This window comes from Athene cunicularia, assembly GCF_003259725.1.
Source record: "Athene cunicularia isolate RWA chromosome 8 unlocalized genomic scaffold, athCun1 chr8_part1, whole genome shotgun sequence".
NCBI lineage: Eukaryota > Metazoa > Chordata > Aves > Strigiformes > Strigidae > Athene > Athene cunicularia.
In genome coordinates, this window is record NW_020799109.1 from 4,446,275 (window position 1) to 4,467,060 (window position 20,786).

The following is a 20,786-nucleotide window of genomic DNA, read 5'->3' on the forward strand; positions in this document are numbered from 1 at the left end:
AGTAAGGGCCGTGCTGCGCTGCGGGCTGGTTGCTCTGCCGCTCCGGGGAGCGCGTCTCTGCGCCCCCGCCCCGCAGCGTGAGGGTTTGCGTGAGGAGGGGAGCGTCGGCCGAGGCCCCCCCCCAACCCGATGCTGTCCCCGCGCTGCCGCTTGCTGAGGGGGCTGCTCCGTGCGGCCGCGCTCACCTGGGGCCCCCGGCGCCGCCGCTGCTTCCCGCCGCTGGGCGCCTCAGGGGAGAGACCTTGGAGTCTCATTGAGGGCCCAGGGCGGGACGCGCCAAGGCAGAGCATCATCGGGCCGGGCACTGCGAACGGGGCCTGTGGAATCCTCAGAGCGAGGTGAATGCAGAGCTGCTGTCATCGGATCCGGCAGGACGTGAACCAGGGTCGCCTGGCGCTGAGACTGCTAGGAGGCTCCTTTGAAATACATAGGCAGAAGATACTGTGTTACATAACTGTTAGTGAATGTGCTGAGGTGAACAGGTGCAGATAGTTGAACATAGAGAGGGTCAGAAAACTGATTCAACAAGTTCACAGGTACAAGTCATCTGTAAACAGATGCTGAAACGGTGGAAAAGGGATTGGCTGGATGGTCACACTCAGGGAGTTGCGGTCAATGCCTTGATGTCCAAGTGCAGAGCAGTGATGAGTGGTGTCCTCAGGGGTCGGTGTTGGGACTGGTGCTGTTTAACATCTTTGTTGGCAATGTGGACAGCAGGATTGAGTGCATCTTCAGCAAGTTCACCAACGACAGTGAGCTCTATGGTGCAGTTGACACGCTGGAGGGAAGGGATGTGCCATCCATAGGGTCCTGGACAGGCTGGAGAGGTGGGTCTGGGAAAACCTTATGAAGCTCGACAAAGCCAAGTTCAGGGTCCTGCATGTAGGTTGGGGCAATCCCAAAGACAAATCCAGGCTGGCTGAGGAGTGGATTGAGAGCAGCCCTGCGGAGAAGGACTTGGGGATGTTGGTTGACAAGAAACTCAGCATGAACCAGCAATGTGCACTCGCAGCCCAGAAAGCCACCCGTGTGCTGGGCTGCACCCAGAGCAGGGTGGGCAGCAGGGCGAGGGGGGGATTCTCCCCCTCTGATCTGTTCTTGTGAGACCCCCCTGCAGGGCTGGGTCCAGCTCTGGGGCACCAACAAGCAGAAGGACACGGACCTGCTCGAGCAGGGCCAGAGGAGGCCACAGAGATGCTGGGGGGGCTGGAGCAGCCCCTGTGAGGACAGGCTGGGAGAGTTGGGGGGTTCAGCTGGAGAAGAGAAGGCTCTGGGGAGACCTTAGAGCGGCCTCCCAGGGCTGAAAGGGGCTGCGGGAAAGGGGGGAGGGACTCTTGATCAGGGAATGTAGGGCTAGCATGAGGAGTAACAGTTTTAAACTGCAAGAGGGCAGATTTAGATCAGATGTAAGGCAGAAATTCTCCCCTGTGAGGGGGTGAGGCCCTGGCACAGGCTGCCCAGAGAAGCTGTGGCTGCCCCCTCCCTGGCAGTGTTTAAGGCCAGGTTGGACGGGGCTTTGGGCAACCTGGGCTAGTGGAAGGTGTCCCTGCCCATGGCAGGGGAGTGAACTGGATGATCTTTAAGGTCCCTTACAAACCATTCTGTGATTCTGTGAAGTGAACAAGCAGCAACTGTAACACTGCAAATCTAGCAGTTGCAGATGCTGGGAGAGTATGAGAGGATTGTACCAGAGATAGTGGCAGGGCTCACATGCTGTCTTAGAGTAGCACCTGCCACTGCTGGAGACAGACTACTGGGCAAAGGGGGCTGCTGATCTGCTCCATTTCTTGATATACTTCAAAGAAGCAGGAGTTGCATTGGTTTCTGGCTGTACATGGGGATTTATCCTTATCTATAAAGAGATAATTGAACTGCTGGCACAAAGCAGTTCTGAATAGTAGGTGAATTTAATTTAGTACATTGCAGAGGATATAGGGCTAATTAGTCTTTAGAATCCGAATGTTCTAGAAGCAGAGTTTTTTGAAAACAAGTAATTACTTGAATTATTGAGATTTTGTGCTGCACTGAAATAGAAGAAAGTTGATTGATGATGTTAATCAGTGATAGATTTCTGAAAGTGATAAATAGTTATTTACAGAAAAGATCAATCATAATCTGGATAAAGTCCGTAGGAGCACTAACAACCCAGTTTGACAGGATTCTGTTAAACCTCGTGTAAGTATGCACTTTCCTCAGGAGGAAAACAGATTTTTCTTTATGAGAGGGTGTTTTTTCCTTATTGGGGGAAAGATGTAGAAATGCTAAGTGGAGATATTACAACTCAGTGACACTTTTAACAAAAATAAAAGTTCTTTATTTGTCCATAAAATCCTGACTTCTTTCATTTCTGAATATTTTTCATGTGCTTTTAGTCATTCTAGCTGAGAATTTTTGCTATTTGGGGGTTTCACTAGTATTTCATACTGTCTGCAGTGACATAGGTGAGGAGTTGCTACTGAGATTGCTAAAAAAGATGACTGACTGAGGGGGATTTATGCTATGTCTGATGGTATGAGAGAGTAACATTGTATAATAATCTACAATATATGTTTTTATTTTTAGTGTCTAATTCAGTCATCTTCCATTAATGTTCCTTACTTGCCACACCATTATTTTAACTCTGACAGCATTCATTTTGTTTGAATGTGTTTGCCTTGTTTTGAACACTGGAATCTTTTTTCAGAGATCATGAGAACACAGCTTCAAGCTTGCTGCAGGATCACTATCTTGATTCATCTTGGAGAACTGATAACAGTCTCGTAAGTATATTTTCAATGAAAAGGTACTTTTAACAAGGTTATCAGAACTTCTGTTTTCTCTATTCTCTTCTGTCTGTGTACGTGTTCTTTTAGGTTTTTAATCCATCCTTTTTGATTACTTTTAAAAACATATATATTGATTCTTGATATTCAGCTAAAACTGTGACAGAATTCAAATATTAAAATGTATTGTTTGCAGCCATGGACGTTGGACAGCAGCATTAGTGAAGAAAACAGGGCTGTCATTGAGAAAATGCTGCTGGAAGAAGAGTATCCTTTCGCTGATTTGCTTGTATGTTTTTCTGCAGAACAACAGAAAACTTCCTGTTTCCAAAGGACCTGGATAAATCTTTTCTTAGGAAGGTGACTGAAGCACTGTCATCTTGTAGGTAGATTGCAGAAATCAGAGAGGACCTCTGAATTAATCAGCTAGGTACCTGCAACTTCTTCTGATGTTTCTGATTCTTCAGAAAATTACTCCAAAGCTTGCCTATTTAAGCCGGCACTGGCACCAAAAATAGCAGTATTCATCCCCACTTCAGCTGCTTGTTCAGTGCCACATCCAGCATTGGGCTGATGCAGCTGTTTGTGTGGCTTCATACCGAACCTGATCAAACAGCTGATCTGGCTAAAAATAGCTAGTTCTTTTTGCTGAATTGTTCTTCACTTGGGCTGGTTTACTGTCTGGTTTTGTCTGGCTACATTCATACTTCTGCCAGCATGCAGGATGAAAATGGGAAGGAACAGCTGCTGCTATTTTTGCTTTTTTTTTTTTTAAAGCAGTATTGGTTTAAATAGTCTTGCCACTAGTAGCATTTCTGGCATAAATTGACCTTAGACTAGACATTATAGCAGTAGTAATCATGGGTTAATTTATTTTCATGATCTTTTTGTAACTGAGTGGAGTAATATACAGTAATAGAGGAACAAGAAAATAAAGCAATGAAAGTTTTCCTAGTTAGAATTATGGAGGCTCAATCTGAAAATAGATAAGGTATCAGTATAATGAAAATTATTTTAGTGTGTTTTCTAAGTCAAAAAAGAAAAATGCTCTTGTAGAAACAGCATGCCTAGTTTGCTGCAAGTAAAATGAGCATGAGGGTTCAGAAGTCAAATGTCACTTTCTTATGCACTGAACTAGTAGGAGTGTGTGAAATTTTCAGTTTTGAAAGCAGTGCAGTATTTGTTTCTACAACTGAATAGTTATGAATCAGTCTAATTTATATGTTTATCAGAATTATCATGTGTACAAATATTTCTGATGCTTCAAAAACTTACTTAGTGACTATTTCAGATATTATTTATCTAATAAATCACTTTCTGAGAAAATATGGCTCAATCACAAGGAAGTGGAGAAAAGATCTATGAAAAGGTAAGCTGTGTGCTGGGAAGAATTCTCAGTTAGATGAGAAGAAATGCAAAGTCCTTCCAAAATAAAGTTATTTGTTGAGATAGGCAACAGCATTACAATTATTCACTTTTATTTTCACTTTGTTTTTTATTTGCAGCCCGCATAAGAAAACTGGAAAAGTCATGTATGTACATTTTAATCATTAAGTGTATTTTTAAGTGTGGCGTCTGATTTTTGTTAAGTTACTGGACACTTAGAAACAAAAAAAGTTACAGTTCCTTAGTTCTTTTTATTTGGCTGTACAAAATTATTTAAGAGACCTTTAAATGCAAAGAAATACTATTTTGTGTAATAATAGGCCTGTAGTAAAGTAGTTTGGGTTCTGTAGCACAGTGGTCCTTCTGAAAAAAACCCTCATTCATTCTAGTCGGCTTCCTTGCCTGAACTTTTCTGTTTGTTACTTCTGTGTGTTTCTGTACCATTAATTGTACCATAATTGTACCAATTCTGTACCATTAATTACTGGTGAATGTTGTCTTGTATTTTCCTTTGTGATGGAGAAGCTGACGTGATTCTCAATATTTTGCTTATCAGCCGCACTCATGTTTAAAACAATACCTTGAGTTTTACAGAAGATGAGGAGTAGTCCTCTGGTCAGAAGTAGCCTTCAGTTACTGGGATTTGAGAATATATATTTTTAAGCAAGCACTAACTTCTGTTTCCTATTTCTCTAGGGTGCGATCACCTACAAAATCAGCTAGCTACCCATTAAAGTGGACATCAGAAGAGAAAGAACTGTTTGAACAAGGACTGGTAAGTTTGTTTATATTTTTTTAATAGAAGTCATTGTTATCTTAAATAACAACAATAGTATTTATTAATTTTATATTCATCTGCTTCTTGGTTTGTACTTCTAATCTGTTAAAAATAATTACCTACTAAGAGTTTAATGATGAATCAGATTTATATTGATTAATCCCTCCAAATGGCTCTGTTTACCAGGTTTTGTTGATGTGAGGCTGATGACAATTTGAGATCACAAAATATCTCAACTATACAGCTTTATGAATTGTACAGTCATAATGCTGTAGGTAACTACAGGAACTTTAGTGCGTGCTTAAAGCAAATGAGCTAATAAAGTGAAATTCTTTCACTACTCTTGTAGGGTCTTTAGAGATGATATGGTGGTACACTGCTGAATGTAATAGGTTTTGCTTTGCCAAGTACAAATTCATTTCAGTAGGATTCCTCAGGTTAGTAGGCAGCATCATTTACAGTGTGCCTGAACTGGGTGAAGAGGATCCTCTGGTTAAGGGTAGCAATAACTTCATGTTAGTTTTCTTTTCAGTAGAATATGAGTAGTGAGGTTCTTTGACATAGACTTGCTGTACTGTTTGTGCATTTGTATTGAATAATTGAGTTTTTGAATTCTTTAGGCCCATGAAGGTCAACATCTGGAATGTATGAGTTTGGGTACCTTAAACGTGCTTTGTTGTACTAGGTGAAGTTTGGCCGCCGGTGGACAAAAATTGCCAAGTTGATTGGAAGTCGTACTGTTCTACAAGTGAAGAGCTATGCTCGGCAGTACTTTAAGAACAAGGTAAACAGAGTATCTCTGTAGTTAGCAGAAAGGCTGTTTGACAAGTATGCTGTTGTACATGTCAACTGATATTAATCTGTCTTTTCATGGTCCCGCTGTTAACATACTCGCTTCGTTCCCATATTCAGACAAGTGGAATATGCTTATTTGCAGATTGAAACATGAAGTCAGACCTGATTTCAAATTCCTAGAATGACTTCAGTTCTTTTATTGCTGATATAACTAAACAATAAATATAGTAGAATTGTAGTCTCTTACACAGTTGGTTCTTGGTCTGACAATACTTGTTTCCACTATACAGCTGCTTCAGCTCTGTGTTACAGTTTTAGTTTTAGCCTCATTTGAGACCTCAGGGGCATTTAAGAAGAAATTACTACTGTCTGGGTTTTGTGGTTTTGTTTTTGTTTTTTTAAACGGAAGTACTAATTTACACTTGGGCTAGAGGTATACATAGAATGCTACGTAAAAGCCAATTGCTACAGATTAAGATGTATTAAAAGGGTAAGATGAGGAAGAAACACTTCAGAATGTCTGCTGGTCAAGTAAGATACTTCTGACTGTTTGGGAGGCAGAGAAGATTGTTTTGTTTTTCCCTCCTAAAAGTATTTTATGTTCTCCCAAGGCAAAAAATGGTGATTCTGAAAAAGAAGAGCGAAGTCAGTGCGGCAGCAGTCTTCCCCTTGAAGATGGGATAAAGGTAGAAGCGTGGTCGTCTGGAAACTTGAGAGGACGTGCAGACCCCAATCTGAATGCAGTGAAAATTGAAAAGCTGTCAGATGATGAAGAAGTAGACATAACTGATGACATGGATGAGCTACTTTCTCCTGCCTTCCAGCAAGAAACTGGAAAATCTGTTATTTCAAAAAGTCCAGTTGAAGAAACAAAAGGAATGGAATGTGTGTTTTCATCTGCCAGACACAGTTCTGCAATTTCTTTACCTAAAGAAGATCCTCAACATACCAAGCAAGATACAGTGGATGCATTAGTATTTCCAGGTGTTGCAGCAACATGTTCTCAGCACCTGAACGGTGATAAATCTGTGAATTTAGATTACCAGCAATACAATAATTTCATTGAGAAAGCGGAACAAGGCCGAGTAGTCACCTCTCATGGTACGAGGCAAGGAACTGATCAGGAGCTTCCTGAGGAACAGAGAGACCTGGCTGATAACACATTGCTTTTTCCTTCTCTCTGCCAAGTGGATGAAGATCATCAGGAAGAAGCAGAGGAGCTTAAGCCACCTGATCAAGAAGTGGAGGTTGACAGAAGCACCATTCTGGAAGAAGAAAAGCAAGCCATTCCTGAATTTTTTGAAGGGCGCCAGGCCAAAACACCTGAGCGTTATTTGAAAATTAGGAATTATATTTTGGACCAATGGTAAGATGCATTAATTTCCTTTACCAAAATTATTAAGATGACTCATGTCCTGATTTGTTGTATTTAAGACCCTACTTAGTACTAATAGCTTGCTTTGAAAAGAGTAAAATTAATCTTATGGTAGCATTATAAAGATTACCAGTGAACAGCACTGATTATTAATGTTTTTTCTGCCTCTTCCCAGTTTTTGGTGTTTGTTTCTTTTTTTTTCCTGTCATTCTGGAAGCTAAGCAATGAAAATACTTTGGAGCATTCTGAAAATGAGAGTCCTGTATCAGTACAACCATTTTGGTTGCATTATTTTCTTCCAGTTTTTGTCATCTTATACGTAAGAATGTATATACAGTTTTAATAAACGGTTCCTCAAAATAACAAATTAATTCTGTAATAAGGTCTGTAGTACTGCCTTTATAGAAGGGCAGCTAGAAGAAATAGTCTGTTCTAGAGCAAATTATGTTGACCAAAAAAAACCCACTTCCAATTAAGAATCATTTTGGTGTAGTGCTTGTACACTTGAATATTTTATTCTTTGTCTCCAAAGAAACAGTTTAAGAAACCTTAGTGATTTATGGTCTCAGGCTGAATACATGGTTCTTCTGTTAGCAGTTTTGGTTTGTGTGCTTGTTGTGTTGCTTAGTCTGCTGTTGAGTAGTAATTGCCGAGTTTAACTGATCTCATTCAGTTGTCTTGTGTATTAACAGTTTATTCTAGTTGCAAAGAAGCTCTAAAATTCCATACCAGAGAAGTGGTGAACTGAAATGATTCAGTATCAGTTTAAGAGCAAGAATAAGTGCACAGAGAGTGAAAACAGGCCTATTTACTCCACCAGGGAAGCCTGTGATTATGTGAGCTATTTAGACTAATCCAATGCAGACATTCTTTTATCAGTTTAGCAGTATCGTAGTACTTCTGAGTAGTTTATTGCTTCCTGGCACCAGTCGTGTTGAAGAGTTGGGTTTTTATTTTTAACGCATGGCACCTAAATTTCACTCTGCATAAGTATGAATAACCCTAAAATAAACTGTGTTTTGTGAAATACGTATTTGTGCTATGATTGCCCTGCATAGTGGTGTGCAGTGTGTGCATCGTGGAGGCAAAAAACTTAAGTCACACAATTCCTTTCTCCTCCTGTGACTTGTTTCGCTGTCTGACAACGTGCTGTACTTTATTTTAGGGAGAGGTGTAAACCCAAATACCTGAATAAGACTTCAGTACGTCCAGGCCTGAAGAACTGTGGTGATGTTAACTGCATTGGACGGATCCACACATACCTGGAGTTAATAGGAGCGATTAACTTTGGCTGTGGTAAAGATATTTTTAGTGGAATCAATTCAGAACTTAAATTCTAGTCAGGACATGCTGAACACCTCTGTTGTTGACTCTCAGCCTTTCTTATTAAATGAAGGTTTTCCTGTGGAGGCTAAACATTAAGTTAGTAGGTGTGTATTTAAAAGAAAAATTGCAAGTTCACTTCACTGAAGCGTAGATGACTGCACTTAATCAGAATCAAGCATACATGTGGATAATCTTCCAACTTGTGTGTACTATTAATGGCCTAAATAGTAATTGTTGTTACATTTAAGTTCTGTGGAAGAGATTCTTTGTTTGGACTGTGCTCAGTATAGTCATGTTCCCACCTACATGCCTGTGGCCTGGTTTGGTATGAATGTTGAAGGACTTGACATGAGGTGTGCTGCTCCCACAGAAGAGTACCTGTTAAGCCTTGCTAGGAGGGACCTTCAGAGCAGATTGTCTCTCACAACCTTTGAAATTCTAGAGTAGTTTGTAACCTGCTTACAAGATTATCAATTTTGGGTTTTACACAAGACGTTTTCTTTTTTCTCCTCCCTCATGTTTACTGCACACCAGCTGGTGGGGAGGTTTTTTTTGTTTTGTGCTTTTCTGTGTGGCCAGTGTTGGGAGTTTTTTTCCTGATACCTGCTGTATCTGAAATGTTGCCCTCCCTCCACATAAGACAGAATTCAAGTTCCTGTTTCTTTTCCCATACTGGATTGTAACTATTTCCTAAACAAAAAAGCAATGTCTTCATCCTCAGGGCTAGTTTTTAAAAGATTTAGAATTAGGTGACATGTTAAAAATATACAGATTACTGTTGGTTTAATCTCTCTGGATTGATTTTGGTCCAAAGCTGAAGGACAGTCACTTAGGAGAGGAGGAATGCCCTGCAAATATATTTTGTCTGAAGTAAAGGTTATTAAAAATAAATTAACAGTAAGGAATTAAGTTTCTCTGTCTTAAAAATGCTGTGGTAGTGGGAGAGGGCTATAGAATCAGTCAATAGTATGACCATCGAGACGTGTCTTTTCACTGTGCCTCTTCTTGTTGTTTTTTAATTTATGGCATTTATGGTTCTCACTTACCTGTATCGTTCTTGGCTCTGTACCGGTAAGAAGTGGCCTCATGTGTGTCTCTTCTGTTCCCTGCAGAACAGGCTGTCTATAACCGACCCCAGCCCGCTGACAAAACACGGTCCCGAGAAGGCAAAGACACGGTGGAAGCCTACCAGCTGGCTCAGCGCTTGCAGTCCATGGTATGCTCTGGTGAGGGAGGTGGGGGCAGCAAAAGATATTCAGCATGGAAATGGTCGTTTCAATTTTCATTTTCCAGCCAGGGCATCTCAGGAAACTCCTCTTGTTCAGTTGGCAGTTTCGTCGGAAGGCCCTGGAGTTTGAGTGTCAGTCTGAGCGCAGGTTCTGCTCTCTTGACAGGGGTCTGCCCTAACTTCTGCTATCTTACACTGTTGATTTATGTCTGGGTACTTATCTACAGTTGTGTTTTAGTCTTTTCCCTGCAGCCCCAACCCCTTCCTCCCACCTCTCCATAACTTACTAGCCTGAATTCACCAGAAAATAGTAGAGTGTATCAGTAGCGTGTGATTAAGTTGCTTGCATATTCACTGTTAAGTGTAGTAGGTATGTGATATGGCTTACTGAGAGCCTTATGCACACCGTTAAGTACAGTAGTAACTCATAAAGTGTGAATTACAAACCCTTGCCAGATTTTCATGTCCACGTTTAATGTGGCATTTTTTAAGCACTTCACAGCAAAATAAATCAGTTGATGAGAGGAAAACTAAATCAATCCCACTAAAAAAAAATAAATTTGAAATATGAAGAACTGTAGCATATACTAGATGTAAAGATATTGGTTTTATAGCTTTTTGCATGTCTGAGCTATAATTCAGAGCTGGGTGCACTGTTGCTGTCAGTGATGTTGATGATCCGTGGAACATCAACCAGGTGATACGCTCTACAGCCTTAAAAACCAAAAACCTCACTGATGATATTTCATAATAGATTCTGAACTGCTTAATTCTACACAACTCCAGGGTGTTCTTTCTTTCCTGGAGAGGTGTTGTAGTGTCAGTAACATTCACGTGGCAGGAACCTTCAGGACAATGTTGTTGGGCTGATTCAGTGCAGTGAATGCAGCTTTTTCAGGAGTAAGATCCCTGACTCATGTTGATTTGCTTGTTGTAGCGTACAAGGCGGCGGCGAGTGCGAGACCCTTGGGGAAACTGGTGTGATGCCAAAGACTTGGAAGGACAGACGTTTGAGGTAACCCTTCTGTGTTTTAAAGTTTCCTTAAATAATTAATTCTTGCTAATTGCTAGCAGGTGGTGTTGCATCAAGTGTACAAGGGGAACAGTTGTGTAATGGGTACTTAACCTCTCTTTGTGGAAGCAATAATTTGAAAATAATGTAGCAGCTGTTACATCTTTATGCTGCTGATAAATACAACTGTACTTGGGTGTTTACAGTGGTGTGGGCACCAATTGCTCTACTTTGTTTCATGCCTATAAAGCTCTTTGTCTTGTCTTGTAGGAGACTTCATCACCCTTTGTTTTCACTTAACTCCCTTACTAAAGCTGACAGTGGGGGGTAGGAGAATAAGATGTAAATGTTATTTTTTCCAGTCCTATATGGTTTGTTTGTGCTTATAATGCAGGGGATAAAAGTTCCTAACATTAATTCCACTCCCAGCAATATCCCCAGAAATAGTGGTTTATGCAGTGCTTAGAAACAGTCATACAAGTTTAAATATTTTATAGAAGACTTGGAAAGAAAACACCTACTTGTCCATTCCTACAGTTTCAAAACATACAAAAAGAACTGTAAACATCCTATTTTTCTTGTACAGAAAGCCACTTAAATTTGCAGCCTTCAGTAATAAGTATCTGTAACAATTACTTCATAAAGTTATAATTTTTGAGTAACTGTTGTTAGTAATTCCAACACTTTCTGCAAAACACATATTTGGATGGAAATAAATTTTGGAAACGCTCATCCCTAAATAGGTGTCACGATAAATTCTGGCCACAGACTGTAATGGCAGTTTTTCTCCGTAGTTCTCCCATTTACGCATGGTTTGTGATATGGGCTGAGATTCTGCTGAATTTGCTTGACTTGGGGAATATAAGAATCCCCTCATCAGGCATCTTGGGCACCAGATCTGATTGTCATTGCTTTCACACTGCTTGGTTCTGCTATGGCTGTTGCCCTCTATCTTGAGTAGTCCTGTAACATGCACAAATTAATAGTACGTCTGGAGGACGCTCACGTCAACAATTTTATTCTGGGCTGGGTTTGGAATCGCTACTAAAAGAACACTTAAGACATTAAGTCATTTAATTTTTTACAATTTTTTTAGCATCTCTCTGCTGAAGAGTTAGCAAGAAGAAGAGAGGAAGAAAAACTGAAACCTGCAAAATCTTCTAAAGGTTCAAGACAAATAAAAAGGTATTACTTGACGTACATCGTGTTCAAGCATAGATCTAGAAATGAAACAAATGTCTTGTGTAGTGTCAGGCTGGAACACTGCAAATCATTTGCGTGTTACGGTCTGGAATAACATATATGTATTTCAGATGTTTCGTGTTGCAGTTCACGAGTGGGGTAGTGAAGTTTCTGTATTTGGTGGAAGTCATCCCAGTGTGGGATGAGAAAATCCAGTAAAGAAAACAAGGTTATACCTCCTCTGCCAAGGAGACAGAGGGGAAACTTGAAAAGTTTCCTGACTGTCCTACATCTTTAGAGAAATTTTCTTTCATTTTATAGTTCCTTTGATCCCTTTCAGCTGATACCATGCTGTTTATTCTCTGAAGAAAAACAGGTATGTACCTATGAGTGAATAATCAAGAATGCTTTATTACTTACATTATGTTTCTTATACTCATTATTATGTTTATCATTTCAGGAACCTTTTCAGGTGAAAGTGTCTTCCGAAGCACTTCTAATAATGGATTTGGTGAGGATTAAGTTTTATTTTTCAAAAAGCTATGATGTGCATGTTGTGCGGTTTTGGAGGGGATTTTTTGTTGTTTTGGTTTGGGTTTTTTTAATGGGCAACATAAGAAGATTGACAAATACAGTACTTAGGTCTAAATGGAAAGAAGTTAACCTAGAAGTGAGACTCTAATCTTAAATAAAGCCCATAAAGAGGATTTTTTTTTTTTAATATTGTGCTTAGTTTTTCTAGAAGGTAAATGGTTGTACACTAATAAGAGTGTTACTACTTAGTAGTCTTTGTCACATGCTAAATATAACTTCCCTAAGGCTACTTTCATAAACAGAATGGCATTTTGAAATCTTAGGGGTTCATTTTCTACTAGTCTGGGAATTTATTTTTTGTGTTTATAAAGCAATGTGTGGGGTTTTGCTAATAACAACAGGTTGTACCAAAATTGGTGCAGTTGTTCAGCACTGCTCAGGCTTCATGCATGAAGTGTTGTACAAACACACTGTATACCTGCGGGTGTATAATAAGCAAACATAATCTCTTCTGTTTGCTTTAAATTGAAACACTGGGTATTTGAGAATCTGCAGCTGTCCTAAGTTTTCTTTCTAAATGTCATTGAGGAGTTACTGGCTTCACAGCTACGAGTCTGTCATGTGCAGATCAAAACGAGGAGAAATTATACAACTGGAACTTTAATAATTGTTTAATATCATTTTAGCACTCTCATGTGTCTATGGCAGAAGTTATAGGGCTGCTAGGTGGAAGATACTCTGAAGCTGATAAAGTTGTAGAAGTAAGTGTTTGTCTTTTTACATTTTCTCTAAAACATTAGAACTGTTATGATAATACATATAATTTGAATAGATGTAAATGTTATTTCTGAAGGGCAACTACTTAAATATATTTAAGTTGAAGTTCATTACTGTAGTCTTGAAACATTAGAGTTATGCTTATGTGCAAGTGTTGGCCTGTCAACTCCCATTGTGAGGAAGATTTAGTACATGACTCTTAAAATTCTTTAGATTTTATTTAACTGATGGAGATTTCTTGCATTTATCCATCTGGAGACTTTTTTAACAGGTTTGTGCTGCGGAGCCGTGCAACAGCCTCAGCACAGGACTGCAGTGTGAGATGGATCCTGTATCTCAGACACAGGCCTCGGAAACGCTGGCTGCCAGGGGGTACCGGGTTATCGGGTGGTACCATTCCCACCCGGCCTTCGACCCCAACCCCTCCATCCGAGACATTGACACTCAAGCAAAATACCAGGTACTCGCTGCTCTGTACGTTCAAAATAAATAAATAGCAAAAAACCCAACCAAAACCCAAACAACCCTATAGCCTTCCTGACATTTACGGTGATATAACACATTACTGTTCTAATACATCTTCAAATCAGTTCATAAATTAACATAAAATCTGGTTGTTTTTTTTTTTTTTTAATTTCAGAATGCTGTTCTGAAAAAGGTGATATTTCTTGTATGTGGAATTTTTATGTGTGTCTTCATTTTTTTTAGAGTTATTTCTCCAGGGGTGGTGCCATGTTCATTGGAATGATTATAAGTCCTTACAACCGGAATAATCCTCTTCCATATTCTCAAATTACTTGTCTAGTAATTAGTGACGAGATCAGTGCGGATGGTTCCTACCGTAAGTACTGATATTTTATTCATTGTCTGAATTTTTCTTTTCCTTTTGTGGATACTAAGGGGAAAAATGTTGTCTGTTCTTGGAACTCGAGAAATAGATATTTATATTTTTATGTCAGTAACTTGTGCTGTACAAACCCAAGAATTTCACTTCAAGGGTAACCCTGCAAGTAGTTGGTGCTGTCGTGACGAGAACATACAGGTCTAACCAGATAGAAGATTGTGGGAAATACTAATACAGAAGAACAGTCTGTGAAAGAAATTAAAGGGTTGGGACAGGGGTCACTGATATTTACATACAGCATCCACACGAACAGCTGAGAAACTGCTACACATGTATTACTGATACTTTGCTGTGTTATAAAATTCTGAACAGATTCGCTGATCGAGAAGACAGAAGTATAATAGCAAAGAATTGGCCACTACAGTGGCCAAAAATCCTGATTTGAGTAACTTGGCATTCAGAAGGTCAAAGGATCAAACTTGCCAGCTGTCCAGGAAAACAGCAGCTATGAAAGATGAAACACTGTGCTGGCATGAATCCCAACCTAAAAGAACAAATTCTTGATTAAAAATGTCATTGGCATTTCATGAAAACGGGATGTTTTCCTTTCTTGAACAGTTAAGAACAGATCCTATAAAATGTATGGTATTTCAAGTGAAGATCAGATCTTCTGCTCGTTCCCTGGCATTAATTAGAGAATTCCCATGGTAACAGCGTATGGTTATGTTAGCTGCCTCTTCCCTCTCCTCCTCCCTTCCCCTGTGTAAGTCCTGATTTTTGCACCCAGACTCCAAGGTTTCCCGTTTTCTTGGCCAGGCAGTAGCAGAGGCCGTGGGAGCTGGCAGTTCCCCCTCTGTTTTTTCCTGTGGAAGTAAGCAGGGGGAGACCATCTGCCGGGAGACTTGCTTCACCGTCCTGGGGGAAGTGAAGTGGCGGCCACATCTGTGCAGTGATTCCTGTTTACCAAACGGATAGTACTGTCATTTTATCCTCATTTCCCATACATCCCACGCTTGGGGTGTGCACTTTCAAATACTTAGAAACTTTATCTGCCTTTAGAAATAGACATATTTTTTGGTCACATCTATCTTCTTTCTGAGAGGGCTCCCAAAATCAACTTTTTATAAAATGGTATCTCCTATATTTCATCCTGTTTTCCTCTGTGGAAAAGTTATACCATGGCAGCGCTACAGTACTGTGCAAATGAAGAAAAATTTCCTGTGAGCCATAAATATTTCTATAGATCAATTCTTACTCTTGGAAATGTGTTCTGCACTGAACACTTCTCACACTCAAGATGTGTTTAAAGAGCAAATTGTGTTTATTGCTTTTCACTTAATCTGAGGTCTAGCTGGAAGGCACGTCTTTCATCTCATTAAATTCTTATCATCTTGGAAAGGCGCTTTTTTTTTTTTTAATGACTTTCTGATTTTTGGTAAGTGAATTCTGTTCTGCAAGTAATTTTCTGGTGTTCCTTTAGAATACTTTATAAATTCCCTAACCCTACCTGCAGTAAACTAGAATTTCTTCCTTTGGGAGCAAAATTCCTCTGAAATCCAGAACAATAGTCAGCCAGTTCATACCTAATAAACAAAACATTTTTTATTCACTGAATAACCCCATTGATTTTAGAGAGACTACGAAAGTGGTACTAGGTTATAGAAACTTAATTCGTTTTGCCATTTTTCTGCTATTTTGTAGATTTTTGTGTGCTTCCTATCAGCATGAGGAATTGGCGAGGGCAGGCAGGAGAAAAGGTTTGCTCCCTACTCCCACCAAAATTAAATTTGGAATCCAACTTTGACTTTAACCTCCTTAATGTTGGCAAGGAACAGGACTGCAAGCTCCAGCAGTCAGTAATAAATTATGAACAGTTATGGGGAAGTAAGAGATTGCACCTGAAGCTAAAAAAGAAGAAAAAAAGTTGAGTGTACTAAGAACACTGAATAATGATGTTCCACTGATTACAGGCCTGCCCTACAAATTTGAAGTACAGCAGATGTTGGAGGAACCTCAGTGGGAGTTAATATTTGAAAAAACAAGATGGATAATTGAAAAATACAGATTCTGCCATAGGTATGTTTCTACTTTACTATAAAGAATCACTGATGTTTCAATAAAGACGTGTGTCTGCTTTCTGCAGCACTGCTATTTGTTTTTCTCTCAACAGCAGTGTCCCCATGGATAAAATTTTTCATAGAGATTCTGACCTGACTTGTTTGCAGAAAGTAAGTTGTTTTTTTTTCTTTTAGCTTTTTAAATTTTGTTTCATATCATCAGAAGTCACCTGAACTTAATATATTTACGTATCAGATGTAAACTAATCACAGTAAATGCGCTTTGTGGTGCAGCTTATTTACTTACAAATTTTGACAATTTTGGATTGCGTTTGTAAGTAAATAAGGATTCTGAGTAAATAAGGATACTCATTTGTGAGAGTTGGGGATGAGAGTTACCTGCAGACTCCAGGTTTTAACCTCAGTTTGGAGCAGAATGAATGGTGAATGAATCGCGTCTTTCAGCTTTCAGTGTCGAGAGCTGCATGTGTTTCAAGAGCAGATTTGCACTTCCTAATCCTTTGTTCCATCTCTAAAGTAGTGCTGTGCCATGTTTGTCACGCATAAGTGAGAACTTTAATTTTCCAGTCAGAGTAGTCATTGCTCTGAAGTTCTAAATAACTACAGCTGTAACATTAATTGCACGAACAAGACAGAAAATGTGCCCAAAGCAAAAGGCATAAAGAGAAAACATGTACACAGTGATTACCCACATCTGATTTTTTTTTTCTCTCTCTCAACATGACTTTGCTTATGAACAGCTTCAATCTAAAATTGAGTTGGTAGAATACTCTTGACTTGAGCTGTTGGTGTAATTGGTTTTAAAGAATTGGTTTTAAATCACCCATGTGTTCCTGTGTGACTATTCCTTTCTGAAATTTATATTGTGCAGTTGAACACTTTCTGTAGTGTGAATCCTAAATAAATAAATAAAAATTCCTTTGGAATACTCATCAGGTAGATGGGGGAAAAAATAAACTCAACAAAAATGACAATTTAGAAAAAAAATCTCTTTTTCTTTTGACTAGCTTTTGGAGTGCATGAGGAAGACTTTGGGCAAGGTAACAAACTGCTTCATTGCTGAAGAGTTCTTGACTCAGATAGAAAACTTATTCCTTTCCACGTACAAGAGTGAGAAAAAGAGTAATGCCGAAGAAAAGGAGAATGAATGTGCAAATGAATTACCAATGTGACGGCTTTAACTAAACAAAACTTACAGAACTTTGGTTTTATTTTTTCATTTTCTTCTCTTCCTCCCCGTTATGTCTATTCTTTCAGGTTTATTACCCATTTTAATAGTAACTGTTACAGAATCTGGTGTCATCTTACTGTTACGGTTTAAACATACTTTGAAAAACTCCTGATGTGTGTGACCTGACTACATGAGGAACACTTAATGCTAACATTTAGTAAAAAACGAGTGCCACAGAGTTAGCTGACTGACCAACAGCCTGCCCGTTGGGAAGGAGGAACAACCTGGCAAGAATAGTGTGCTTCAGTCTTCAAGGATGGTTTGTCCTCTCTCAAGTCTTTCAGTTTGGGCATTTTCTCTTATTATTTATCTACAGGTACACATCTAACTTGGAATTAATTTTTTCCTTAATACTTTAGTGATTGTAAGTTTGAAGGCATTCACAAAGCAAAACTTAACTGCAATGAAAATTTTGTAGCTCACTGATTTCAAACTTTCCTGGTATCCGGTCTGAAGTTTTAGTCAGTTGTAATTTAACACATGATCTGATTTATTTCCCCCCCCCTCCTTGATCCCTATGATGAAGTAGTTTTTTGGCACATTCTTTGCCATCTTGCTTTTATACTGGGGAGGAAAAGCTGGCAAGTTTTCATGACTTCTCAGTAGTGGTTGTGCTTGTTTCCAGTGGAAATGATAACTCCTGTCTTATTACAGGTTGCAGTCTTTCTGGTCTTCCATTCTGTGGGGAGATACTATGTTGTTCTGCCAGATCATTGTGATTTGTCTGCTTTTAATTGCCACTGTTTCCTGTGGAAACAAGAGCTCTTGATTGACAGCAAACGGAGTGCAACAAGCAGAAAAGTATTTGTCTCTAAAGAAAAAAACCCACCAACTTTTATATTCAGAGTCTTCTCTATAATGAGCAGTTCAGTAAGAAAACAGAGTTTTGTATCAGTTCTTCAGTTATAACTTCATACAAGTATATATTCAGATATAGACAGATGGATCATGATTGAAAAGTTTCTGGATTGCAACTTGGAAATGTTTCTTGAGCTATATCACTGTGAATCTTTATAGAAAAAATGTGCTTTAAATTTGCTTTCTAAATCATAAGAAAACAACTTTGTGTACAGTTATTACTATTTACACAGATTTATCTTGGGCGAAGTTTCGCAAAGAGATCTAAAATATATTTGAAAACATGAAGCAAGCAAAACCTTGAGTTTATATCTAGAGGGGTGACAATGAACTCAGTTCTTATTTTAAAAAAAAAAATGTGTGTATATATCTAGTTCTACATAACATAAATGGAATTTTAAGATTTTCTATGTTTACATTTTTAACTTTGGCTTTTCATTTGTATAAAGAGTTTGAAAAGCTTTAAAATTATAGAGGTGCATCCCAAGGAGGGAACTCCTTTACAGAGTTAACATCAGGTTTTTTTAATCATGCCTCATAAAACGTTCGTCTCTTTCTGTTACTAAGTGGAAGGTGCAGAACCTGATCGTATGAAAACGTGAGCCCTTGATACTCGGTGACTCTCCCAGTGCAGATGCAAGAACTATGGACTTAAAAATACTGGTGAATGTTCTACCCTCTCTCCTCTGTTCAGATCTGCTGGTGCGCAGCTTTAGATCCCACTATGTGTAATTTACAAACTTGGTGTATCCAGCTGTATAAGGCATGTTGACTCAGTCTGCATATATTCTAAAATGTCATCTTTGGGACTTCCTAATTAAAAATATTGCATGGCTGTCTGTATTTCTAGTTTAAACTATGCTCTGGTGAGAAAGCATTCCCTCCCCACTTACTTGTGGAGTACTCTGCATTGTAAGGTATTCTGCTCATAGGTTACTCTCTAGAAAACCCACACAATATCAGTGTATGTACTAAAAGCTGTAATTAGTTCTGATTTGTAGGAAGAGAATTTTGAGCCTCTTGTGTAACAGCACTGTGAAGTAGATCATGTTTGTTGTCCACATAGAGTCTATTTCCAGCCATTCAAGGGTGAGTGTCAGCATCACCCGAGTAGTGGTAACAACGTCCTTGGCTGCTTCTCTGTTTAACGATTAAAATGAGTTAAAGAAATACAGTTGTATTAATTGGATTTAACAGTGATGTTACATTAGAAAAGTCTTGAGTAAAACATATTTTTGAAGCAGTTTGTCTCATGTAAAGAGGAGACGGTGCAGTATTGAGGCTTTGATATGAGCAAAGCCTCCAGATGTTCTCAAGAGTTGGTTAGCAGGGTGCTGTGGGAGGGAATACAACTGCTAGTACCATCCTAATCCAGTATTATTGCACGATACTGTATCTGAATTGGAAATACCACCTTTGTGATGCTAAGTAATATTTTGTTGGCAGGAGCCGTGGTGAGAAAATAACTAACCTACTTTTCATAATTTGTGTGGCTAATAATATGAGTTGGGAAGTTGCATGCTTCTACGATAAAAATCTGTTTTACTAATACTACTCGTTCTGCTACCAAGCACATATAAGGCATTAAATATTTTTATTCGAAAGCTTCTTTTTTTTTTTTTTTTTTCCCCCAGTACTTTGGCAGGCTATTTATAATGTAGAAGGAGTCAATGTCTTCTGACATTGTCTCACAGGATGAAGACAAAGCTGGCTGTTACACCACTACACCGACATCAACAACTTTATTACTTCATTTTGCCAGAAAACTTCTGTTTCATAGAAGTGGAAGACCTCACCGTAAATAACCCCGTATCTGGAGGTTGTCAGCCAGTTAGATTTCCCTTAATAGTTTCTAAACTGTCATGAGCATTTTGGTTGCATGTTCAGAGTCACACACTAGACAACCATTTCTGCATGGCCAGGGTCAGGAGATGGCTGACAGCAGACAGAAAGAGGGGAAAAAACAGTACTGAAAAGATAGTTAAAGACTCACAGTTGGAGTTGGAGGAGAAAAAATCTTTTAATAGGATAACATCAAACTAACTTGGCAAGAATGGATACAAAATAGACACCAGTTTAAGTAATACAATGGAAATACTTAGCAATACTAAAAAACACTGGGCTAAGGATTAAATCCAGGAAAAAAATGAACAAATGTAACTAAAACAGCATTTAACACCTACAGTAACAAATATTACTTCACAAACATATTCTCTACTGAAGGCAGAGTTTCAGATATGAGACTAAACCAAGTCTCACATCTAGTCCAATAGTTAGTCTCAACATAAAAATAGGCACATGTTAGGAACTAAAATCTGAATTGTGTCTATATCTGGGGTAGACAGATACTGATAATTAAGTAATAGATGACGTGTTTCTAAAGATATTTTAGTTAATATGCATTCTTTCCCTTTGGCTGTATCTGACAGAAATAACAGGTTTTCTAAACATGCACAGAAGACACTAAATAAAACAACCTCCCAAGTTATTAAGAGTGTTTCTCCAAAACACAGATCAAGATAGCATGAAGTATAAAAGCCAGACGCTAGTAGAAGCATAAAGATAGGTCATGACTGCCACAGTACCATTTTCCTCTCCAGAGTTTGAACACTGCAACTTT

General features: G+C 39.0%; 1 protein-coding gene across 2 annotated transcripts; it reads left to right on the forward strand.

Annotated features, from left to right (window-relative positions):
• The first annotated feature begins 2,646 nt into the window (after positions 1 to 2,646).
• Positions 2,647 to 18,119, forward strand: MYSM1 (Myb like, SWIRM and MPN domains 1). Of its 2 annotated transcripts, none has more exons than XM_026854277.1 (19): positions 2,647 to 2,759; positions 2,959 to 3,029; positions 4,054 to 4,131; positions 4,268 to 4,294; positions 4,845 to 4,923; positions 5,612 to 5,710; positions 6,333 to 7,087; positions 8,262 to 8,392; positions 9,535 to 9,638; positions 10,588 to 10,665; positions 11,759 to 11,847; positions 12,166 to 12,220; positions 12,305 to 12,355; positions 13,065 to 13,139; positions 13,427 to 13,615; positions 13,864 to 13,996; positions 15,970 to 16,075; positions 16,170 to 16,227; positions 17,085 to 18,119. In XM_026854277.1, the coding sequence occupies exons 2-19, from the start codon at positions 3,013 to 3,015 to the stop codon at positions 17,247 to 17,249; spliced, it is 2,289 nt and encodes a 762-aa protein (XP_026710078.1). In that variant the 5' UTR covers positions 2,647 to 2,759; positions 2,959 to 3,012; the 3' UTR covers positions 17,250 to 18,119. The 2 variants fall into 2 exon arrangements, with proteins under 2 accessions (XP_026710078.1, XP_026710079.1); XM_026854278.1 differs by having other exon boundaries at positions 16,173 to 16,227.
• Positions 18,120 to 20,786: the final 2,667 nt, after the last annotated feature.